This window comes from Mirounga leonina, unplaced genomic scaffold, assembly GCF_011800145.1.
Source record: "Mirounga leonina isolate KUSES-001 unplaced genomic scaffold, KU_Mleo_1.0 Mir_197, whole genome shotgun sequence".
In the NCBI taxonomy this organism is placed as follows: Eukaryota; Metazoa; Chordata; class Mammalia; order Carnivora; family Phocidae; genus Mirounga; species Mirounga leonina.
In genome coordinates this window covers 575574-597363 of record NW_023270494.1, presented here as the reverse complement: position 1 = coordinate 597363, position 21790 = coordinate 575574, and the positions used below count along the sequence as shown (strand labels likewise).

Below are 21790 nucleotides of genomic sequence, written 5' to 3'. Positions count from 1 at the left end.
ACCTGATGAAGAAGCGCTCGGTGACCATCGGGCGCAACTCGTCGCAGGGCTCGGTGGACGTGAGCATGGGCCACTCGAGCTTCATCTCGCGGCGCCACCTCGAGATCTTCACGCCCCCGGGCGGCGGCGGCCATGGCGGGGCGGCCCCGGAGCCGTCCGCGCAGCCCGGGCCCGACGCCGGCGGCGACTTCTACCTGCGCTGCCTTGGCAAGAACGGCGTGTTCGTGGACGGCGTGTTCCAGAGGCGCGGGGCGCCGCCGCTGCAGCTGCCGCGCGTGTGAGTGGGGCCGGGGCCCGCGGGCGGGGGGCGGCGGCCCGGCCGGCGGGGGCCCGGGCGCGCGCCCCGGCCCCGCTCCGGCCCGCGGGGAGGACGCGCGTCGGGCCCAGCCCCGCAGCCCTGCCCGTGCCCGCCCTGTCCGCGGCCCGAACCTCGACCTGGCCCCAGCAGCCGGGCCGGAGCCCGATCCACGGCCCGGGCGCCCCGGCCTCTCGTTGGCGTGGCCGGGGCCCGGCAGCTGGGCACGTGGGCGATGCGCCCTCTGGGACCCCGCACGTGTTGCTCGTGGGGGCGTGCAGGTGGTGCTGGGGACGCACGCGCGGCCTCGTGGGGGCGGCGGCCCCGCGCTGCGACCCGAGTCTTGCGGTGCCGGGCCGCTCGAGGCTGCCTTTTTGTGCCTCGGGTCTCCAGCAGTGAAACGCTTGAGGCGCGTGTTGCGAGCTGGGAGGGCGCCGTCTTCCCCGTCGTGGTTTCAGTAACCCTGAAAATTGCAGACTCTGCAAGCACGATTCGTTTTTAAAGCCGCGCTCCGCACCTTAAAATCGGGGGAAGCTGGCCACTCCTCGCAGGACTTTGCTTTTCAGCCCGTCGATTATTTAGAAGCTGTTAGGAGGTCACGTAGGCTGTTAGGTGAGCTTCACGGGGGGTTGTCAGCCTCCCTACACAACGGTTTACTTGGCGCTCTGGTTTTCGGAGTTACGTTTACTTCGAACAACAGACTTGCTGCCTGGGAAATAGTAATTATTCCTCGGGGGCTCCCCTCTGGATCATTGCAGAGAAAGCCTTTGTCCACAAACTGAAGTTTTTTAGCTGTTACTTTTCCTGATGCCTTGATTTTTGTGCGTGTGTGCGGTCTCGTTGCTTCCATGGTCGGAGGTTGCACCAGCCGTTTCTGGGTCTTGGATGGGCGTGTTTCGGAGAAGGCTGTTCCTGTGCGTCTACTGCAGGCTGGGCAGACCCAGTGGTAGGGCCCGTTCAGTCACACAGTTCGGTGTTTACAGACAGCTTGAGGTCACCACAAAGGATTTTGTATCTTTATTCTGGGGTTTTGAGGTTTCTAAGGAAAATTCTCCTACTGTCATCAGCCAGAACTGTTTATGTTGACATGCTAAACAGGGTAAGTTGACCTTTCGGTGAGGGAGCAGAAATCAGACTTTTTGAGGGGTACAGTGCCACCCAGAGAAGGGCTGAGTAGGAGGGGCGGGGCGGTGGAGGCAGAGCCTCTGACCTTCACCTCCGGCTTGTGCAGGGGCAAGAGTCTCTGGGGCCGCCAAGGCTTCCGTGAGCCCTGCACTTCTTATGGGCCCAGGGAATTTTTTTACAGAAGGGTTTTGACGTTTTTACAGCGTGAAATAAGTAGGTAACTGGTAGGACTTTGTCGTGCGTCTCTTTTTGTAAGGCATCATTCCTACATGTTTGGTGCAGAGTGGTAACATTATTGATGAAATAAACGGTGTAAAGACAGTTGGTACTAGCTCAATGTAGATAAATTGTTTTAAAAAATCTTTTTCTTGAAATTAAACGTTTTACAAGTTCTTTTTAAGTCAGAAAGTCAAGTTGTATAAGTTTAGTATGTGTGCTGCCGAAGCGAGCACTCAAGTTGTGTAAGTTTAAAAGCATGTGAATTTAGAGCAGTTATGCAGATTTGTCCACTGAATTGAAAATCACTGTACAAGTTAAAAAAAACACAACAATCCATGGTTGGTCTCTTATTTGAACGACAGTGATTTTAGTCCAATTCCAATTTTTGAGTGAATTTGTATTTTGTAGTTAGTGTTAAAATTTTACATACAGAGAACTTGGGAGAGTACATAAGTAATTTAGGCTGAAAGTATGATTTGTCATTTTATTAAAATAGCAAATAATGTATTAATTTAGGGGGAATAGAGGAAGACGAGGTCCATGATCCTGTGTGTTGGCTGTTGTATTTTAAACAGTTTGGGTAGGATCCGTTACAAATGGTTTTTCCATGATGGTTGGTGAGCAAAACCGGGATCCTCAAGTGTGTGTGTGGGGGGGGGGGGGTTGCCGAACATGCCCATGAGTGCCAGGGCATGTGGTTTTCCAGAAAACAGGTGATTTCCACAAATCCTTGATTTTCAGCCAAGTATGTGATACTGTGTGTACAGATGCATAAACTTTTTCCTCTCCAGGAGCATCTAACTCACTGGAGGTACAGGTGTTATTGGTCCTGGGGAGTTCTCTGGGGTGGGCTCAGTGGAAGAACCCTGGGCCACCCGTGTGTGTGTGTGTTGGGGGGGTGCTCCTGGAAGTGAGCTGGTGGAGGTGGCTTTATTGGTGTCCCTGGGCCAGTAGCCTGGTGCTGAAGAACTTAGAATTTAGGCTGGAAGGGACCTTGGGCCTGGTTGTGGAGTGTGAGGTTTGCCTGGGCCTGTTGGAAGCATTTTCAATATGGTCAGTGACAGAATGAAGAATGTCCTCTTTGAGGACAGGGTTCTTACTTGTCTAGGGACCTAGTCTGGTGCCTGAGTGGGCAATAAAGTGTTTTAGGAAGATCTGCTAGGCAGGAATGTCTGGGTGTGTTGTTGCTCTTGCTGTTGCCATGGTAGCAAACTAAGTATAATTTATAAATAAAAATAAGCAACTCTTTAACAGTTGTTCAAGTACTTTGAAATGTCAAGTGAATTTGATATATTTTTGATCAGAAAGGTCCTAGAATATGTAATAGCCAAACATAAATAGAATAGGTTGAATTTGTTATTGCCCCAAACTGTTTAACATGGGAAACTACAATTGTGTTTATTTAGAAAAGTGACCCTGTTCCTATGCTAAATGAACTGCCAATCAGTTCGTGATACAGCGCTACTTTCTTGTATGGCATGTTTTAACTTGCAGATTAAGTTTGGTAATGTCACATTTGAAGACTTTCTCATTAAATCAGGGATAGCATCCTCGAAGGTTGGGACTGGAGAGAGGTGAGCAGAGAATGGCTTCTGGAGCTTTCCAGGCAAAGATTCCAAGAAAAGAACTGAAGGAACTCACAATGACGTGGTCGTGCTTAGAAGTGGGGATGGGGCAGAACCGGGGTTCCCAGAGAATACCAGTAACAGAAAGAGGAGAATAAGCAGAGTGCCAGGTGAGGAGATGGCCTCAAGAAGTGACTCAGATGTCACCAATGTCATGTTGCACGGAGATCCATGGGCTCGGTGGTCAGGACCTCTTGGAGGATGAGGAAGGAGGCTGGGTGTGGGGCTCAAGAGTGAGGGGAAGTGAGGGTGTAAGAAGTTTGTGGGGCAAAAAAAAAAAAAAAAAAAGAAGTTTGTGGGGCAGGGGGCTATTGTAAGGAGGGTGGAGGTAAGAGTAGGCTTAGGAGGAGTGGAGACCCTGTGGGTCACCAGGGCTAAGTGGGTGAAGGAAGCCCCGAGAGATGCAGCTGAGGCCTGGTTGGCCCACAGAGGAGACACAGACGAGGTGTGAAGAACAGGGTTCCTGGTAGGAGAAGATCCAGTGGGGCTGTCTTTGAAGACTAGAGCAGACCCACTAGTGTGGTCTGTTGTGTTTTCTTGTTCCAGGGCTGCGGGGTTGGCTGAGATGCCTTCATTTTATGACCTAAGACTGACCAACTTGTATACAAAGCTGAGAGCAGGGAACCAAGATGGCTGGACCCCGGGACCCAGGAGTGGGTGATGCGTAGTGGCATATACACAGCAGAGGGGCAGAGGTGCTTTGCACTTTCAGTGCTCAGCGTACAAATTAATTGCTCTTTAATGACCACTGTGTGCTTTTCTTTAAAAGCTACAATATGCTTTCATTATATTTTATCACTGATATTGGGAACATAGGGCAGCTATTTTTATGTAATTGTTAATTTACTAAGTTAAAAATAACCCAACAAACTGGGTTAATTTCTACTTCACCTAGTATGTAGTAATTCTTCCAGTGGTAAAACTCAGCTTATTTTATTTTATTTTTATTTATTTTTTTAAAACTTAGTTTATTTTAATGTTTAATGAGTGGTTTGACACAGTTTAGATTTAAAATAACTTGGATTTATAACACATTTTGGGAAACAAGCCTATATGACAGGACCTGTAACCTGCAGTGGTCATATGTGTCTGACTGCATCAGGAGATGGTGAGGATGGGCTCTGGAGCTGGACCCTCTGGGGCTAGATTCCACCCCTGCCACTTAACCTGTCTGAATTTTCATTGTCTCTTGTGTAACATGGGATAACTGTCTGACGTTGCATGACACAGTTAGCTCTATGTCTGTGTCCCTCCTCCATCAGGGGCTGCGTGTGTTTTGTCCATCACAGTGTCCTGGTGTGAAGGAGCCCGTGAGGACTTAATGTGCCAGAAATGTGACACGAGGGCAGCAATGTTCCTGAGGGCCAGCATTCTTCATCTTGCTCATAGCTCTATACACATGCACACATGCCTGCAGTAAATTGATCTAGGGCCTCTTGGAATAGTGAGTGAAGTTTGAAGTTCCTTCAGCTGGGAGAGGTTGCCCCCTCCTTCCTAGCACCGAAGCATAAGAGCAGGCGGTGGGATGTGGTTGGTGTTATCCAGCAGGCTGGGCCAGGAGAGGTCCATTGGGGGTACCCTTCCTCTGGAAACTTCTATTCTGGTTCTGTTCTGAACCAAACTGTAAGCATCACCATAAAACTTTCCTGATTCAGGAGAAAAGGAAAAGTGCCTTTGCCTTGGGTACAGAGTCAGGGAAGGGAACTGATTAAAAGTTGTGTCCTGTTTGTGGTCTGATTTGAAGGATACTTGTTCATTAATGCCATTGGCTAAACTGTTATTTTGGAAATTAAGGATGGCTTCTCTCCTCAATTGAAGAACTTTGTAGTTTACAATGTACTGTTTTTCTTTTTCTTTTTTTCTTTTTTTAAAGATTTTATTTATTTATTTGACAGAGACACAGCGAGAGAGGGAACACAAGCAGGGCGAGTGGGTGAGGGAGAAGCAGGCTTCCCGCAGAGCAGGGAGCCCGATGCGGGGCTCGATCCCAGGACCCTGGGGTCATGACCTGAGCCGAAGGCAGACGTTTAATGACTGAGCCACCCAGGCGCCCCTGTTTTTCTTTTTAAAACTGCTTTTTTATTGAAGTGTAAGGAACCATATATACTTTTGAAACTTGGGCTATGGTTTCTTCCTGGGAGTCAGTACAGACCTGAAGCTGGGCTCCTCTGCTGGCCTGTCATGTCACCTGAGTGCTTTCCAGGCTGATAGTGGTGCTCAGGACCCTTAGTAGTAGGTCATGGAGCCTGTTCTCAGGACTAGCAGGCCCCCCGCCCCTTTGTGCTGTCAGGCTAAAGGAGGCAGGGATGTTCCCTCCTCATCATCTTGTGCTGTAACTCACCTTGCTCAAGTCTCTTTCTGCTGGTCTTCCAGGGTGTGGGGACTGGGTCCTGTATGTGTTTGTATCCCTCTGGAAATGGCACAGAGCTGTCATGACTTGGTTTATATCCAAAATATGTGTACCCACTGAGTGCTAATTTAGGATGTTAACTGTTACGTGAACGTTCTCAAGGGCTGATCATCTATCTAGTGATGGGATTCCAGTCAGACTTGATTCCCCAATTACCAGTTCCTCCCATCTAGATCCACAGTTGCAGAAGCTCAGCAAAGCTTCATGCATAATTGGTGGAAATATTCCAGAAGATGAGGCTATTATAGTAACAACAGATTTTCCATTGTGAAAATGCAACAATTCTTGTTTTGCTGAGGAGAGAGAAAGGTGTTTTTGTTTTTTGTTTTTGTTTTTTTTTAATGAAGAAAAGATGGTTTCTAAAATAAGGACTCTTAATGAAAGCATCAACATCTTGGGTAGTATTCTTATCTGTTTAACTTAATTTCTGCATAGCTCATGTTTTCTTTTTTTTTTTAAGATTTTATTTATTTGCGAGAGAGAGAATGAGAGACAGAGAGCATGAGAGGGAGGAGGGTCAGAGGGAGAAGCAGACTCCCTGCTGAGCAGAGAGCCGGATGTGGGACTGGATCCCGGGACTCCAGGATCATGACCTGAGCCGAAGGCAGTCGCTTAACCAACTGAGCCACCCAGGCGCCCCTCATGTTTTCTTTTATGTTTGGGTTTTGGAGCAGTTTACAGTATCTTAAATAATGATAATATAGTAAGTCAGCTTCCCACACTTCTGGTCCCAGTTTTTGATGAGGATTTTTTTAATATGCTAATGAAACAATACACCAGGGCTTAAGGCACACATCACCATTTCTGTGATTTGAAGCCGTTTGAGCACCACAACAAGGTGCTAACTGCTGTCATCCCAGGAAGTGCCCGCATGGGGAGATTAGGAAGCACTTTTTAGAAACCTGCCTTTCCTGGGGTGCCTGGGTGGCTCAGTCAGTTAAGTGTCCAACTCTTGATTTCAGTTTAGGTCATGATCTTGGGGTCATGAGATCTAGCCCCAGGTCAAGCTCTGTGGTCATCGTGGAGTCTGCTTGAGATTCTCTCTCTCCCTCTGTTCCTTCCCTCCCCCAACCCCTTGCGTGCGTACTTTCTCTCAAAGTAAGCTGCCTTTCCAATATGCATCAATTTCTAGAGTGTATGTGTGGTGCTCTGCTGAGAATTCCGTAGGGATTTTAGACATTATTTGGCTTTTTTTGTCATTTGGGACAGAATGTTTGTGTGTCTTACCCAGTGAAAGGTATCAGAAGTACAACAGTGGTTCTTACCAGGACCCCCTCCCCTCCCTGGGACATCTGGCAGTATCTGGAGACATGCTAGGTGGGCACAACTGAGAGTGGGGTGCTGTTTCTGGCATCTAGTGGGCCGGGCCAGGGACGTTGCTAAAAATATTACAATGCACAGGATAGTCCCTCCCCCCAACAGATAATGATCCAACCCCAAATGTCAGTAGTGGGGAGGAAGACCCCCCCCCCTCCGGAGCATGGTCTTAGGGTAGTTGATAACAGCAGTTGGATTTATTCTTGGCGCTGTTGTGAGTGAATCTTAGTAATTTTTTACAGATCATACCTACGTAAAACCTTGAAGCTAACCAAGCATCTGTTTCAAAATTCAGTGGCAGGCCCCTTTCTAAAATGAAGCCTGATGTGGAATCACTCCCTTTGCAGTTTTGGAAGGACACGCACAGAACACCTTCTGTAAATCTTAGCTAGGTTATAAGATTGGTCTTAGTATTTTAAGGAGTAGCCCATGTTCTCCCTCTTGGAATATGTACTCTCAGGCATATCTTATTGGTAAAATTATTCTGAAAACATTTACAGTTAATTGGGGAAAAGAGACACTAAATTGTTCTGGTGGGGTGGGGTTTTGTTTTGTTTTGTTTTGTTTTGTTTTGTCTTGGTTTTCCTGAAAAAATGAACTATGATATGAGGGAGTATGACATTAGTGTCATACCAAAGACTACTGTCAGATGCCATTTTCTCATGGTATTTTGTTATAATAATTGGCAGCTTGAAATTCATCTTTTGACTTTTACCTGAACAGATGGGATACAAAAAAACCCTAAACAAGTAAGTTGGACACTTACTGTTATATTTTTCTGGTCTTTTTCTGTATATAGTAGCATTTTGAGTGTGTAGGTGATATTGAGTGTGTAGGTGGTGCAAAAATACTGCATTTTTGCCTGTGTCCTGTATTTTCTTTGCAAACATTTTTGCTACATAACTAATTGACTGTAAGGCAATTTTGCTGTAAAAGATAAAATTGTGAAAAATAAAAAGGACATTTATTAAAAAGGACTCCAAAGAAACATGAAAAATGAATAACAAAATTAAAAAGACTTTATTGCTGAGAAGACTGGTTGAGTGTATCTCAGTGCCTGGTGTCCAGTAGGTGCTAGGTCAGTCTTAGGTCCTCTCTCTGTTCTGTGGAGGCAGCTTTCCAGGGTCTTCACTTAAGAGCCACATCTCCGAGGTTGCTTGTTATTTCCTCTGTCTTTCCACAAACCTCTCCACCTAGGAAAGATTGAGGGTGAGGTAAGAATGAGTAATGCAGGCATTCATTAGTGAACAGTCTCATGGCACTGCTTGGATAAGGGAGGTGAGAGCCTCTTCCCCATGTGATCAGGCTGTTTAATCTCTCAGCCTCAGGGTCCTCTTCTGTAAACATGGATATTACTGAATCGACTTCACGGGGTTGTGGTGTGGATTGCCTTTGCCTGATACAGGAGAATTGGCTGAGTAAGCATTAATATTTCTTTAAAGAAAAAAATTTAAATTTCTTGTCTGGAGTATTTTGATTGGAGAGTTTAACCCATTTATGTTTAAAGTAATTACTGTAAGGGAAGACTTCTGCTATTTTGCTGTTCTTTTTATGTCTTACAGCTTTGTTGTCCTTCATTTTCTTCCTAACTGCTTGATTCTATGTTTAGTTGATCTTCCTTCCTTCCTTTCTTTCTCTTTCTTTTTCTTTCTCTTTCTTTCTTTTTTTCCTTTTTATATCTTTCTTTCTTTCTTTCTTTCTTTCTTTCTTTCTTTCTTTCTTTCCTTTCTTTCTTTCTTTCTTTCTTTCTTTCTTTCTGTAGTAAACTATTGTGATTTTCTCTGTGGTTATCATGGGGATTATATTTAACATCCTAAATTTATTTATTTATTTATTTATTTATTTATTTATTTATTTTTAAGATTTTATTTAGTTATTTGACAGAGAGAGAGACAGCGAGAGAGGGAACATAAGCAGGGGGAGTGGGAGAGGGAGAAGCAAGCTTCCTGCCAAGCAGGGAGCCTGATGTGCGACTTGATCCCAGGACCCCGGGATCATGACCTGAGCCGAAGGCAGATGCTCAACAACTGAGCCACTCAGGTGCCCTAACATCTTAAATTTAAAGCCATCTATTTTGAAATGATATCAACCTCAAAGACTCTCCTCCTGTATATCTCCTTCCTCCTCCCTTTTATGTTGTCACAGATTATGTCTTTATACATTGTGTGCCAAATAACATATTTATAATTTTTTTATGCATTTGTATTTTGAATCCTATAAGAAATCGAAAGTGGAATTACAAACCAAAATGACAATAATATGAACTTTTATATTTTCTCATGTATTTACCTTCACTGGAGCTCTTTATTTCTTCATATGGTTTTGAGTAACTGTTTAGTGATCTTTTATTTCCACCTGAAGGACTCCCTTTAGCTTTTCTTGTAGGGCAGGTCTAGTGTTAATGAACTCCCTCAATTTTTTTTTTTTTTTTAATGAGGAATGTCTTAATTTCTCTCTCATTTTTGAAGGACAGGTTTGCCAGATATAATTCTCAGCTGACAGTTTTAATTTTTTAATTAATTAATTTTTTTTTAGCACTTTAAATGTCATCTCACTGTCTTCTGGCCTTCATGGTTTCTGATGAGAAATCAGCCATTAACCTTATTGAGTCCTTGTATGTGACAGGTTACTTCTCTCTCGCTGCTTTCAAGATTCTCCCTTTGTCTTTTGGTGGTTAATTGTAATGTCTTGATATGGGTCCTTTGAGTTTATCCTACTTGGAGTTTATGGAGTTTCTTGGGTTTGTAGGTTTTTATGTCTTTCATCAGATTTGGGATGTTTTCGGCCTTTATTTTTTCAAATATTTTCCTTCTACCTCTTTTTCTTTTCTTCTTTTGGGACTCCCATAATATGTATGTTGGTCTACTTATTGATGTCCCATGATTCCTTTAAGGCTCTTTTCAGTCTTTTTTTTTTCCTTTCTGCTCCTCAGACTTGATAATTTCAGTTATCCTATCTTTACGTTTGTGGATTCTTTGTTCTGCCTTCTCAAACATGCTGCTGGACCACTATGGTAAATTTTTCATTTCATTTACAGTACTTTTCAACTTCAAGATTGCTGTTCTGTCCCTTCTTATAATTTCTGGGGTTTTTTTCGTTCCTTTGTAATTTTCCTGACTTCCTTTAGTTCTTTGTGTTTTTGTTTAGTTTTTTGAGCACATAACATGACATGGTTGTTTTTTCGAAACTTTTTTTTTTTTAGATTTTATTTTAGAGTCATCTCTACACCCGGTGTGGGGCTCTAATTTACAACCCTGAGATCAGGAGTCATGTGCTCTACCAACTGATTAAGCCAGGTGCCCGTGACATGGTTTTTTAAAGTCTTTGTCTAGCAGGGCCTGTCTCACCTTCTTCAGAGACGGTTTCTTTTCATTTATTTTGTTCTTTTGACTGAATCATGCTTTCCTGTTCTTTGTGTGCCTTTTGATTTTGTTGTCTTTGAAAACGGGACATTTGGCTATTACAGCGTAATAACTCTGGAAATCAGATTCTCCTTCCCTAAGGTTTGTTGTTTTTTATTTGTTGAAGGCTGTAGGAGTTCTCTTTGCCTAGTGACTTGTCCAGACTGTTATTCCAAAGACTATTTTCCTTCACAGTGTAGTCCCTGAAGTCCTGTTTCATATCTTGTGTTTAACTGGTGTTTCGACAGAGATTTCCTGAACATAAGCAACTCTCCTATCTCCCATTCTTTGCATATTGGCTCTGTGCCTGGGCCCTCCTTCAGCTCTTGATCAGGCTTGCACTGTGCCTAGGGATCAGCCCAAGGTGAAAACCTGGGGTCTTCTCAGGTCTTGTATAAGCATGCATCTTGCCCTGGACACGTGTGCAGTATTCTGAACTTCCTGATATGACCTGCTACTTCTGAATGTCCTGATTTCCCCGAGAAACTCTCCCTAGCTTTTGCCTTAGCAGTGTATTGTATGTTTAGACTAACCTTTTTTTTTTTTTAATGTTTTATTTATTTATTTATTCATGAGAGAGAGGCAGAGGCAGAGGGAGAAGCAGGCTCCCTGCCTAGCAGGGAGCCCGATGCGGGACTCGATCCCAGAACCCTGGGATCATGACCTGAGCCGAAGGCAGACGCTTAACCATCTGAGCCACCCATGCGCCCCTAGACTAACCTTTTGCCACAGGTTCTGAGGTTGTTATTCAACTTGCAGTGTTTTCAAGCTTTTTCAGCCTGAGTTTTGAGTTAAATGAAACACCAGAGGAGTGCCTGTGTCATCCTTCAGGTAGTCTGTGGCAGGTTAGAATAGACATACACAATAAACAGTGAACCAAGTCTGTTCTGTTCCCTAGAACCCGGAAAACAGCCCCATACTGGCAACCCTGGCTGTTACCACTTTAAGACTGTTTTTACTTTAAGAGTATTACTTTTAAATCTTTTTTTTTTTTAAAGATTTTATTTATTTATTTGAGAGAGAGAGAATGAGATAGAGAGAGCATGAGGGGGGGAGGGTCAGAGGCAGAAGCAGGCTCCCTGCCGAGCAGGGAGCCCGATGTGGGACTCGATCCCGGGACTCCAGGGTCATGACCTGAGCCGAAGGCAGCCTCTTAACCGACTGAGCCACCCAGGCGCCCTTTAAGACTATTACTTTAAGACCTTTTATGTTTTAAGGCCATTTGTGCTTCAAGATCAAGGCCTGCTGCTTCCCTGCCAGAGAGAGGCAGGGGCAGCAAAATCTAAAACCTGCCTGCCGTTCGTTCCGTGGTACCTCTTTCCTGATTCAGCACTTGGTGGTTGCAGACTTCTCACTGCCTTGCAGAGTTTTCACAAATTGGTTCTGACAGTTGCTGCGTGTTTTCCAGTGTTTGTGTGTGTGTTTATGTGTGGGGTGAGGGTGAATGAGAATTTGGAGCTTCTTAATGAGCTGTTTCGCTGATGTCACTCCTGATGGTCAGTTTTTCTGAGTGAAAATTTTAATTCTTTTAATTCTCATTTTTTGTCATTTTGCACTGAGTGTGAAATAGTAGCAGTTCTTTTTCTTGGATTTAGTGATGTGACAACATTTTAATAAAATCAAATTTATTATTCCATTTTTAAAAAGTGAAATTTCTTAATTACCTCAAGTGCAAAATAACATGAAAGTCAGCCTGTCATTCTTAATAAGTCAATCTTGGTGGGGCGCCTGGGTGGCTCAGTCAGGGAAGCATCTGCCTTCGGCTCAGGTTATGATCTCAGGGTCTTGGGCTCGAGCCCCACATTAGGCTCCTTGCTCAGCAGAGTCTGCTTCTCCCTTTGCCTCTGACCCTCCTCCCCCCTTGTACACTCTCACTCTTTCTCTGTGTCTCAATTAAAGTAAATAAAATCTTTAAAAAAATTAAGTCTATCTTGGCTATTAGTAATTTGAATCAGGAAATATGAAATTCTTCATTGGTCTTCTACTGTTGATATGTTGATTTCATTTTCTTTAAAATCGCCCCCCCCCAAGCCAAGACCATAATAATGATTTTTGTTAAAGAAATGTTTCCAAATACCTGAGTCCTAGGAAGAACATTTTGCTTTAACATAAAGGAAGAAATAATTTTGCATTCAAGTTATTGTAATGTTTTAAAATGTTACCATGTATGTAGCACGCCAGTGGGGAGGGTGGAATTCTTACCTATGCTTGGTGATGAGGATGGGATAGCAGCTGCCCATGAGGGCACACTGGCTTTCCCAGCACCTGCTCTCAGTTGCTCTATGAATTCTGTTGAATTGACTTTTTTTTTTTTAAGATTTTATTTATTTGAGAGAGAGAACGCCCAAGTGTGATTGGGGGGGTGGGGCGCGGGGAAGAGCAGAGGGAAAGAGAGAATCCTGAGCAGACTCCGAGCTGAGCGTGGAGCCTGACACAGGGCTGGATCCCATGACCCTGAGACCATGACCTGAGCCGAAATCAAGAGTCAGCCGCTCACCTGACAGAGCCACCCAGGCGCCCCTCTGTTGAATTGATTCTTGTCCCTATTTTAGGATAGAATTGAGGCTTGGAGAGTGTTAATCCAAAGGTGTATAGCTTAGAAATGCTAGATTCAAACCCACATCCAGTTTTTTTGCCATTGTTTTTAATCACTAAGCTCTGTTCAAAGCCAAAAAACCCATTAATTAGAAGATTGGAAAATCTACAAGACAAACTAAAATAGGTTTTTAAATTGCACTAATTTATCTAATTTTTTTTGGCATTTAGATTATGTAAACTACACTATGCCCAAGGAAATACCATATAGCCATTAAAGTGTATTTATCCACATAGAAAGAAGTTCCCGTATTTAGCCAGAAAGTTCAAGAACAGTATGTGTGGAGTAATTGCATTGGTGGAATTGTATGTAAGTGTTTGTGTGTGGTATACCCAATGCATATCTGGATTTAAAACGCCATTAAGGGGTGCCTGGGTGGCTCAGTCGGTTAAGCGTCTGCCTTCGGCTCAGGTCATGATCCCAGGGTCCCAGGATTGAGCCCACATTGGGGCTCCCTGCTCCGCGGGGAGTCTGCTTCTCCCTCTGCCCCTCCCCCTGCTCATACTCTTTCTCTCTCTCTCAAATAAATAAATAAATCTTTTATTTAAAAAAAATTTTTTTAAAGATTTTATTTATTTATTTGACAGGGAGAGAACAAGCAGGGGCAGTGTCCTGGGATTGAGCCCCACGTCAGGCTCCCTGCTCAGTGGAGGAGTCTGCTTCTCCCCGTCCCCCCGCTCATGCTCTCTCTCTCACTCACTCTCTTTCAAATAAATACATAAAATCTTTAAAAAATAAGAATAATCACCAGTTTTCGGGGTGCCTGGGTGGCTCAGTTGGTTAAGCGACTGCCTTCGGCTCAGGTCATGATCCTGGAGTCCCGGGATCGAGTCCCGCATCCGGCTCCCTGCTCGGCGAGGAGTCTGCTTCTCCCTCTGACCCTCCTCCCTCTCATGCTCTCTGTCTCTCACTCTCTCTCTCTCAAATAAATAAATAAAATCTTTAAAAAAAAAATAATCACCAGTTTTCAAAAATCTGAGGTTTGCCCTTCTGCTCTAAAGGAGGAATAAGAAGTAATGTGGAATCAGTTATTGGTGTAAATGCTACATGGCCCCCACATGTTGAGGTTTCTGTGTTTTGTTTGAGTTGCTGTCATAGGGCAGTATAATAGGAATTTTAGTCCTTCTCTGGCTTTCTGATTAGCAAAGAAAATCAGATTCATGAAAAGTAAGTTGTTGAGGGGCGCCTGGGTGGCTCAGCCATGTCTGCCTTCAGCTCAGGTCATGATCCCAGGGTCCTGGGATCGAGCCCTGTACTGGAGTCCGTGCTCGGCAGGAGGCCTGCTTCTCCCTTTCCCACTCCCCCCTGCTTGTGTTCCCTCTCTTGCTGTCTCTCTCTCTCTGTGTCAAAAAATAAAAATAAAATCTTAAAAAAATAAGTTGAGTTATTGGGGCTTGTGCTAAAGATTTTCTTTTTTTTTTTAAAGATTTTATTTATTTATTTGACAGAGAGAGACACAGCGAGAGAGGGAACACAAGCAGGGGGAGTGGGAGAGAGAGAGAAGCAGGCTTCCCGCGGAGCAGGGAGCCCCATGCGGGGCTCGATCCCAGGACCCTGGGATCATGACCTGAGCCAAAGGCAGACGCTTAACGACTGAGCCACCCAGGCGCCCCCTTTTTTTTTTTCTCTAAGATTTTATTTTATTTTTTAAAGATTTTATTTATTTATATGATAGAGATAGCGAGAACAGGAACACAAGCAGGGGGAGTGGGAGAGGGAGAAGCCGGCTTCCCGCGGAGCAGGGAGCCCAATGTGGGACTCGATCCCAGGACCCTGGGATCATGACCTGAGCTGAAGGCAGACGCTTAACGACTGAGCCACCCAGGCGCCCTAAGATTTTATTTATTTGACAGAGAGATAGCGAGAGCAGGAACACAAGCAGGGGGAGTGGGAGAGGGAGAAGCAGGCTTCCCACCAAGCAGGGAGCCCGATGGGGGCTCGATCCCAGGACCCTGGGATCATGACCTGAGCCGAAGGCAGATGCTTAACGGCTGAGCCACCCAGGCACCCCCTGCTAAAGATTTTATCTATGGACACAAAGAAAGCTTTTCTTTTTCATTTTTGAAAAAAAAGGAGGGGTTGCTTCTCCTAATTATGTGCCAGACCTTCCTGTCTGTTGTTGGCATCTATGCTTTGGACAATTGAGTCACTCTTCTCCTACCCTGTTGTAGTGTGTCTTTTTTTTTTTGGATGTCTGGGCACCTGTCTTTGCTCTGGTTGGGGTGAGCCCAGGGGTCTTGGATGGTGATTGAGGCAGCGCAGGGGCTGCAGGGCACCTCTCTTGTTTAAAGGTAAATACTTTAAATAACTATAGTACAAACATTGTTTCTTTCTGATCTCAGATCTCTCCTTCACAGTGAGCTAGAGTCCATGAGGAAACTCTGCTTTTTTTGAGTGGAGTGCATAGTGGTTAAGCTCCTTCATGCAGAGCTATGACGTGAGGGCCAAGGAGACATGGCTCTGCCTTGGCAGAGGCAGAAATGTTGTTGTAGTCACTGCGAGGGTCAGGGAAAGGCAGGGTCAGGGAGGCCCGGGGCAGTTGGCACAAGACAGTCTAGAAAGCTGTGTATGTCGACAGATGGGCCGGGGGCCTGGGGCTGGGTAGCACCTTGCCTGTCTGGGAGTTTGTCCTTCACCATCCAGGGACCTCTGGTGGTGAGCAGAAGGGTGATCCCATGACCACATAGTGGGCCTGTGCCTGAGGAGAGGGGGGCTGGAGATGGATGGCAGAGCCAGGCCTGAGTCTGGCCACTGGTGACCAGACACTGAAGCTAGCAGGGGTTTAAACAGGAGGCTGGTCTGCAGAACCTTGGGCAGACCATGGGACAGAGATCTTTTGGGATTCTAGAAAGGTGACCCAGTGCTTATCACTCAGTTTCTGGCATCCACCACAAAGGCTGGGCATTGCTGCCCCTCCACACGGATCCTGTTTCTGCAGAGAAACATGCACATTCTTGCCTTCAGATCAGGTTTTGCAGCCAAACAAATAACACCAAAACCAGGCTTTGGGGATTTCAGAATTGTAGATGAGTGATTGTGAACCTATAGAGTGTATTTCTCTTTTGTTCTAAAAATGCAAACTCACTGTGGCTCTTGTCTTCATGGTTTCTGATGGCCAGCAGAACCCTAGCCATCACCTCTGCATTCCAGTCAGCAGGATGGGCACTTCCCAAAGTCCCAGGTACTTCTGTGCATTTTCTTGCCTCATGCTGGGATTTATGGCCATACTTGGCTACCTGGGAGTAGGGAAGCAGGCACCCATAGGTGCTCTTGCAATGAGGGAGGAGCAGGAATGTTGGGCAGCTTGCAGAGGTGAGGGAATTGTGGGTGCCAGGCATGCTTCTGGGCTCCAGCTGATGGAAAGTTGATGCTGCTTGATGGAGTCGGAACACAGGAGGCAGAGCAAGTGCGAAGCCCTACTGGGGAGTATAACACGGAGTCTCCTGGCTGGCTTCTGTGCATTTGGGCATTAATGTCCTAATCCCGTGGGTTGTTTTTTTTGTTTGTTTTTTTGTTTTTTTTTCTGGTTTTGCCCTTCATTTTTTACTGCACCTCCTTCATTCTGTGTGTTTCTTGTCTTGGGCCCTTTTTGGTCTGTGGAGTGCTAGAATCCAAGCTGGGTGAAGTAGAAGCTCCACCATGGAGATGTATGTGCTGAGGTGGTCTGAGGTGCTTCTCAAGGACTGTGATGTCTCTCTTCCGCTCTGTGGTATTTCTCAGTGGTGGTATCCTTAGTCTCCACAGACATGAATTATGAATTCACTCCTGGCTGGAGGGAGAGGAACTGAGGGAGGGGAAGGACCTATGCTTGTGTTCTCCAGAGTCACCTGTTTGACAGTGTGAGAAGACGTGGAAGCACACCGCTTGGTTCTGCGTGGGCCTTGAGCCACAGTGGACGGGGTGCCGAGACCAGCAGCCTCATCAGGACCACGTGGGTGTGGAGTGGCATCAGGTCTTTGTCAGAGGGCAGTGTGTGCCCCGGGAGGAGGTCCTGGGAGTAAACCCACACCTCATAGCCCCCCTAACCCATGGGAAGTGGTTGAATTTCGTTTGGACCTGTTAAATTGGAGGTGATGAGAAAAATCCCTCAGGGTAGTACTAAGGCACAGATTACTTTGGTTTTTGCAATTTTCACATCAGCTGTGAAAGTACATCATTTTATGTGGTAAACCCAGTAAGGAATAAGTAGGATGTGCTCTCAGACTTGTGGGGCCTGTTGTCAAAGTGTCCCTCCCCAAATTCAGGATTCTTATCCCTTCGTGCCCCATTATCCCTTTGCTCCCTCCCTCTAGGAAGCATGGAAGGTATAGGATTGTGTCTGTCTCACACCCCCTTGCTGACTTCATTACCGTCATCATGGTGACATGTTGGCCCTGCTTCTTGGTGGTAGAATTAAAAATATCCATGCTTGACCTCCCTCCCCTTTCAGAGACTGGTTAACTAGGGAAGTGGGGGCCATGGGGTGTGTGTGTATTTTGAAAAAACTCTCCAGCAGCTTCTGGCAGGCACTCAAGGTTAGAAAGCACCATTTAGGAGAAAGAATTTAAAACTTAGCAGTTGGTTGCAGGTTTTTTTTGTGCTGGAGTGCATCAAGCTAATCTGGCACTTGGTTGAGGGCCAACCACCAGCCTACTGATTGGGACTGTGGGCTAGAGTTTTGGGTATCCATTTAGGAGAGTAAGGTCCAAGGAATTCAAATACTTGTTGAATTGAATTGGTACAATGCTGGTGGTCTTTAAAATGTTCAAGTAAAGTTTATTTTAAAATATTAAAAAGTTCTAAGTAATATAAAATAATGCTTGTGATAGAACATTTTGAACTGTAAAAATGGTTAAGAAAAATCACCTATAATCCCACCACCCAGAGTAGCCATTGTTAATACAAAATATATGCATTACTCTATGAATAGTTTTGAATTTTTTATTTTTTGAATTTGCTTTTAAATGGTAGCTTTAAATCCTGTTATAGGTAGGATTTTTGTCTCCTCTTTTTACTCAACATGATTTTCCTATGGTGTTAACTCTTTAAACATCCATTGTAATTGGCTGCAAGAGCTTCTGTGTGTGTGTGTGTGTGTATATATATATATATATATATATATATATATTTTAAAGATTTTATTTATCCATTTGAGAGAGACAATGAGATAGAGCATGAGAGGGGGGAGGGTCAGAGGGAGAAGCAGACTCCCTGCCGAGCAGGGAGCCCGATGCGGGACTCGATCCCGGGACTCCAGGATCATGACCTGAGCCGAAGGCAGTCGCCTAACCAACTGAGCCACCCAGGCGCCCCAAGAGCTTCTGTATATTTGACACGTATGATTTACTTTACCATCCTCCATTATTCAGCATTTAGATTAATTATTTTTGCTATTGCAAACAATATTGCAATTGAATTTTAAAATATTAGATTCTTGGTAATGATGTTCCTGTGTTGAATGCATATTTCCATTTTAAGTGTTCCCTGCTTTCTTTTTATTAAAAATATTAAACATGTAGTACCATTAAGTTCATTTTGCAAAAGGAAAGATCACCCCGAGTCTACCATTCCCACAGTCATCTTCATTATCTGGAATCCTTTTGTTGTCCATTCTCTGCATGTGGATGCAGTGCATGGGATGGGTGAAAGGTGGAAAGCTGTTCTGGACTGCTGCGTGGGGGCTCCTCTGTGTAGCATGTTGGGGTATAAAATGAAAAAAGTGTTCTGCACCATGTTTTATATGGAATAAAAACCCCACCAAATTTAGGGTATTTCTTCCAGCCAGGCCCTCCTGAGCCAGGCTCTGCCATGGACACAGTGAGGATGGGCTCCCAGCCCAGCAGTCAAGATGAGTCCTGGAGAGTCTTCATGTTCTCTATTTCTTGGTTTATTTTCTGGCGGAGAGAGAAAACACTTGGGAGTTTTTTTAAACTAGCAGGCAGTGAGGTTTCTTTTTGAAGTGGAAAACTTGACATGGGGATAGGAGGAAGAAATGGAGGAGGACTGAGGCTTTTACAGCTATGAAGCTGACTTTTGAATCAAATATCTGTATTTAAATTTGGCTTATTTGAAGTTACTGGTATTTTAAATTTGCAGCTACAGCTTGAATGCTGAATTTTATTTATTTAAAAAAGATTTTATTTTTAATTTTTATAAAAAAATTTTATTTTTTATTTTTAAGTAATCCCTATGCCCAGCGTGGGGCTTGAACTCACAACCTTGAGATCAAAAGTTGCATGCTCTACTGACAGAGCCAGCCAGGTGCCCCTAAATGCTGAATTTTATTTATTTGTATTTGTTTTTCTATTTATTTTTCTTTTAAAGGAGGGGGGGAGTGCGCTGAAGAGAGAGAGGGAATGCGTGCATGCACTAGGGGGAGGAGCAGAGGGAGAGAGAACCTTAAGCAGGCTCCACACCCAGTGTGGTGCCCACCCGGGGCTTGATCTCACGACCCTGAGATCATGACCTGAGCCAAAATCAAGAGTTGGACCCTTAACCGACTGGGCTACGCAGGTGCTCCACGTGCTAAATTTTAAAACTTAAGTTATGTTGAGATGAACTGCAAAGAATAATGTGTTAAACATTTTTTTTTGCTTATATGTAGAAGCGAAGAAAAGACATTAAAATTTCAGTCAAATTAAGTTATTAATTGTGCACCTAGTGACATTTGCTTCATTGTGTGTGTCATTTGTCATAGTAAGCAGAGGCTTAGAGAAGGAGCAGCACAGATCTCATTGAGTACACCTATAAACACTACTTTTTGAAATCTCATTCCTAGCAGCATTCTTTCTTTTAGTTGTACCTTCTTTTTAACATAGTCATGGACTGCTAAAAGCTAACTACTTCAGAGTGAGACATTTTAAAAGTTATTAATAATACCAGATACAGTCCTTCCTCTTCCCTTCCCCCTCTCAGAGAAGAATTTGAAAAAATGAGTGGAAAGGTGAGACTATAGAAGAAAGTGCTTGACAGAATCCCCTTCTGGGCCAAACTTCTGAAATGTTTTATACTGTGTAACTGTAGAGTATGAGTAAAGTTTATCAGTTTCAAATGTAAGAGAAACTAATGTTCATTGTAGAAGATGTACAAGGGGCAGAAGAAAAAACTATATATGTACTTTCTAAAACAACATTTTACAAGTATTTTTTCAGTATTTTATTAAAATTTATTTTAAAATAATTTCAAACTTACACAAAATTTCAAGAATAATATAGAGATTTCCTGTATACCCTTCATCCATACAGACCAGTTTTTAATACTACGTTTTTCTGAACTGTTTGAGAGTAGGTAGTCTACATTAGGCACTTTTACTATCCTTAATAATACTGAGTGTATTTTCTAAACAAAGAATATTCTCTTATGTAACTACAGTCCAGTTACAAAATTCAGGAAAAATGATACTGGTATGACATTTGTATTTAATCCACACTCCATGTCCACCGTTTTCATTTGCCCCAGTACTGCCCCTCCTGGTCCCGAGGCCCTCCATGACAAGACACGGTCTGCCGTCACACTCCTTAATCCTCGGGCTCCTTAGACCTCTTAATCAGCTTTTATTTGTCTCTGATGACATTGATAGTTTTAAGGGGTACAGGAGTTGTTTTGGAGACTCTGCTTCCATTTGGGTTTGTGTGAGGTTTCTCTGATCTCTTGACGACAGTGTGGCCTGTGCAGGCCCTTCTCAGGGCCTCAAGTCGCCAGGGGCATGCAGCCCTCAATGTGGTGTTAGTCTGGCTGGCCAGTCAGGGAGCTGCCGTTCCACCGTGTGATTCCACTTACCCTGCAGCTGCTCGGCTCTCCCTGCCTGTCCTAGCCAGGCCAGCTGCCATCGTGTGGAGACGTGGTTGCCATGAGATAATGTTTCCCTAAGAGTTGTGGGTCCAGAAGGTTCACAGCATCCTGACTAGGCCAAAGGCACAAGGTGTTAGTCCTGAACAGTCTTTTGTATGAATAACCCACCATGATATTACTGATTTGATAGGGCGTGGGTCACGTGCCCAGGCTCTAAGGCCAGCGGTCTGCAGGACAGAGCATTTGCACCCCTTTGCTTCAGATGTGGGAGGTGGGCCCTGACACTACTTATCCTGGGGTATTCCCTCAAATAGAAAAGATGTTTGGATGGTGGGTAGCCCAGGTGACAGGTGTTTACCATATGGAAGCATGAGTGAAGACTCTCTAGAATCTGTTCAGGAACACTAAAGGTGGCACACAGCAGGGAAGGTTGCATCTTGGACCGTGACCAACGAAATAATGTTACCTAGTGAATGATAAAACACGAACTGAAAGCTGTTGCCTTTTGGAATGGGCTAGACCATTTGAAATGGTTTTGAGAATTGGAAGTAAGAGATTTCAGTGTGATTGTTTTAACCTCTGTGTCTTCTCTCCATTCCTTCCTCCTGTTCATGTTGTTCTGTTGCAGGTATGTGTTCCTCTGTAGCTAACTGAGTTGAAGCCTTCTCGGCCTCACCAGCTTGTCCATACCAGAGGAGTATGGTTATTCCTCTGAGTCCCGTGCCTCTCCCCGGGGGGTGTTCTCCAGGCCCAGACCCTCCCCAAGGACCTTAGCTGACTGCATCCGCTCCTCCCTCCTGTGTGCCCAGCAGTGCTGTGAGGGCTGCCTCCTCTCAATTGGCATGATCTTTCCTTTGTCTGTTTCTTCATGGCACCATGGCAGGGAGGGAATCTACATTTTCACAAATAATTATCAAGTTGGCACTTCACTCTGTCTTATATTCTCTGGTTGTTTGTGCTCACTAACGAGTGACGGCAGAAGGCACATAGCAGTAGGGAAGCAGTGAGTGGCTTTGCTGGCACCTGGCACCT

General features: G+C 44.6%; 1 protein-coding gene across 1 annotated transcript in view; it reads left to right on the top strand.

Annotated features, from left to right (window-relative positions):
• The first annotated feature begins 5 nt into the window (after positions 1–5).
• FOXK2 (forkhead box K2) overlaps positions 6–21790 on the top strand; it is a 67449-nt gene continuing 45664 nt past the window's right edge. Inside the window, exon 1 of the mRNA XM_035025706.1 lies at positions 6–277. Within this exon, the coding sequence (XP_034881597.1) occupies positions 6–277 (272 nt within the window). The remainder of the gene's footprint in view (positions 278–21790) is intronic.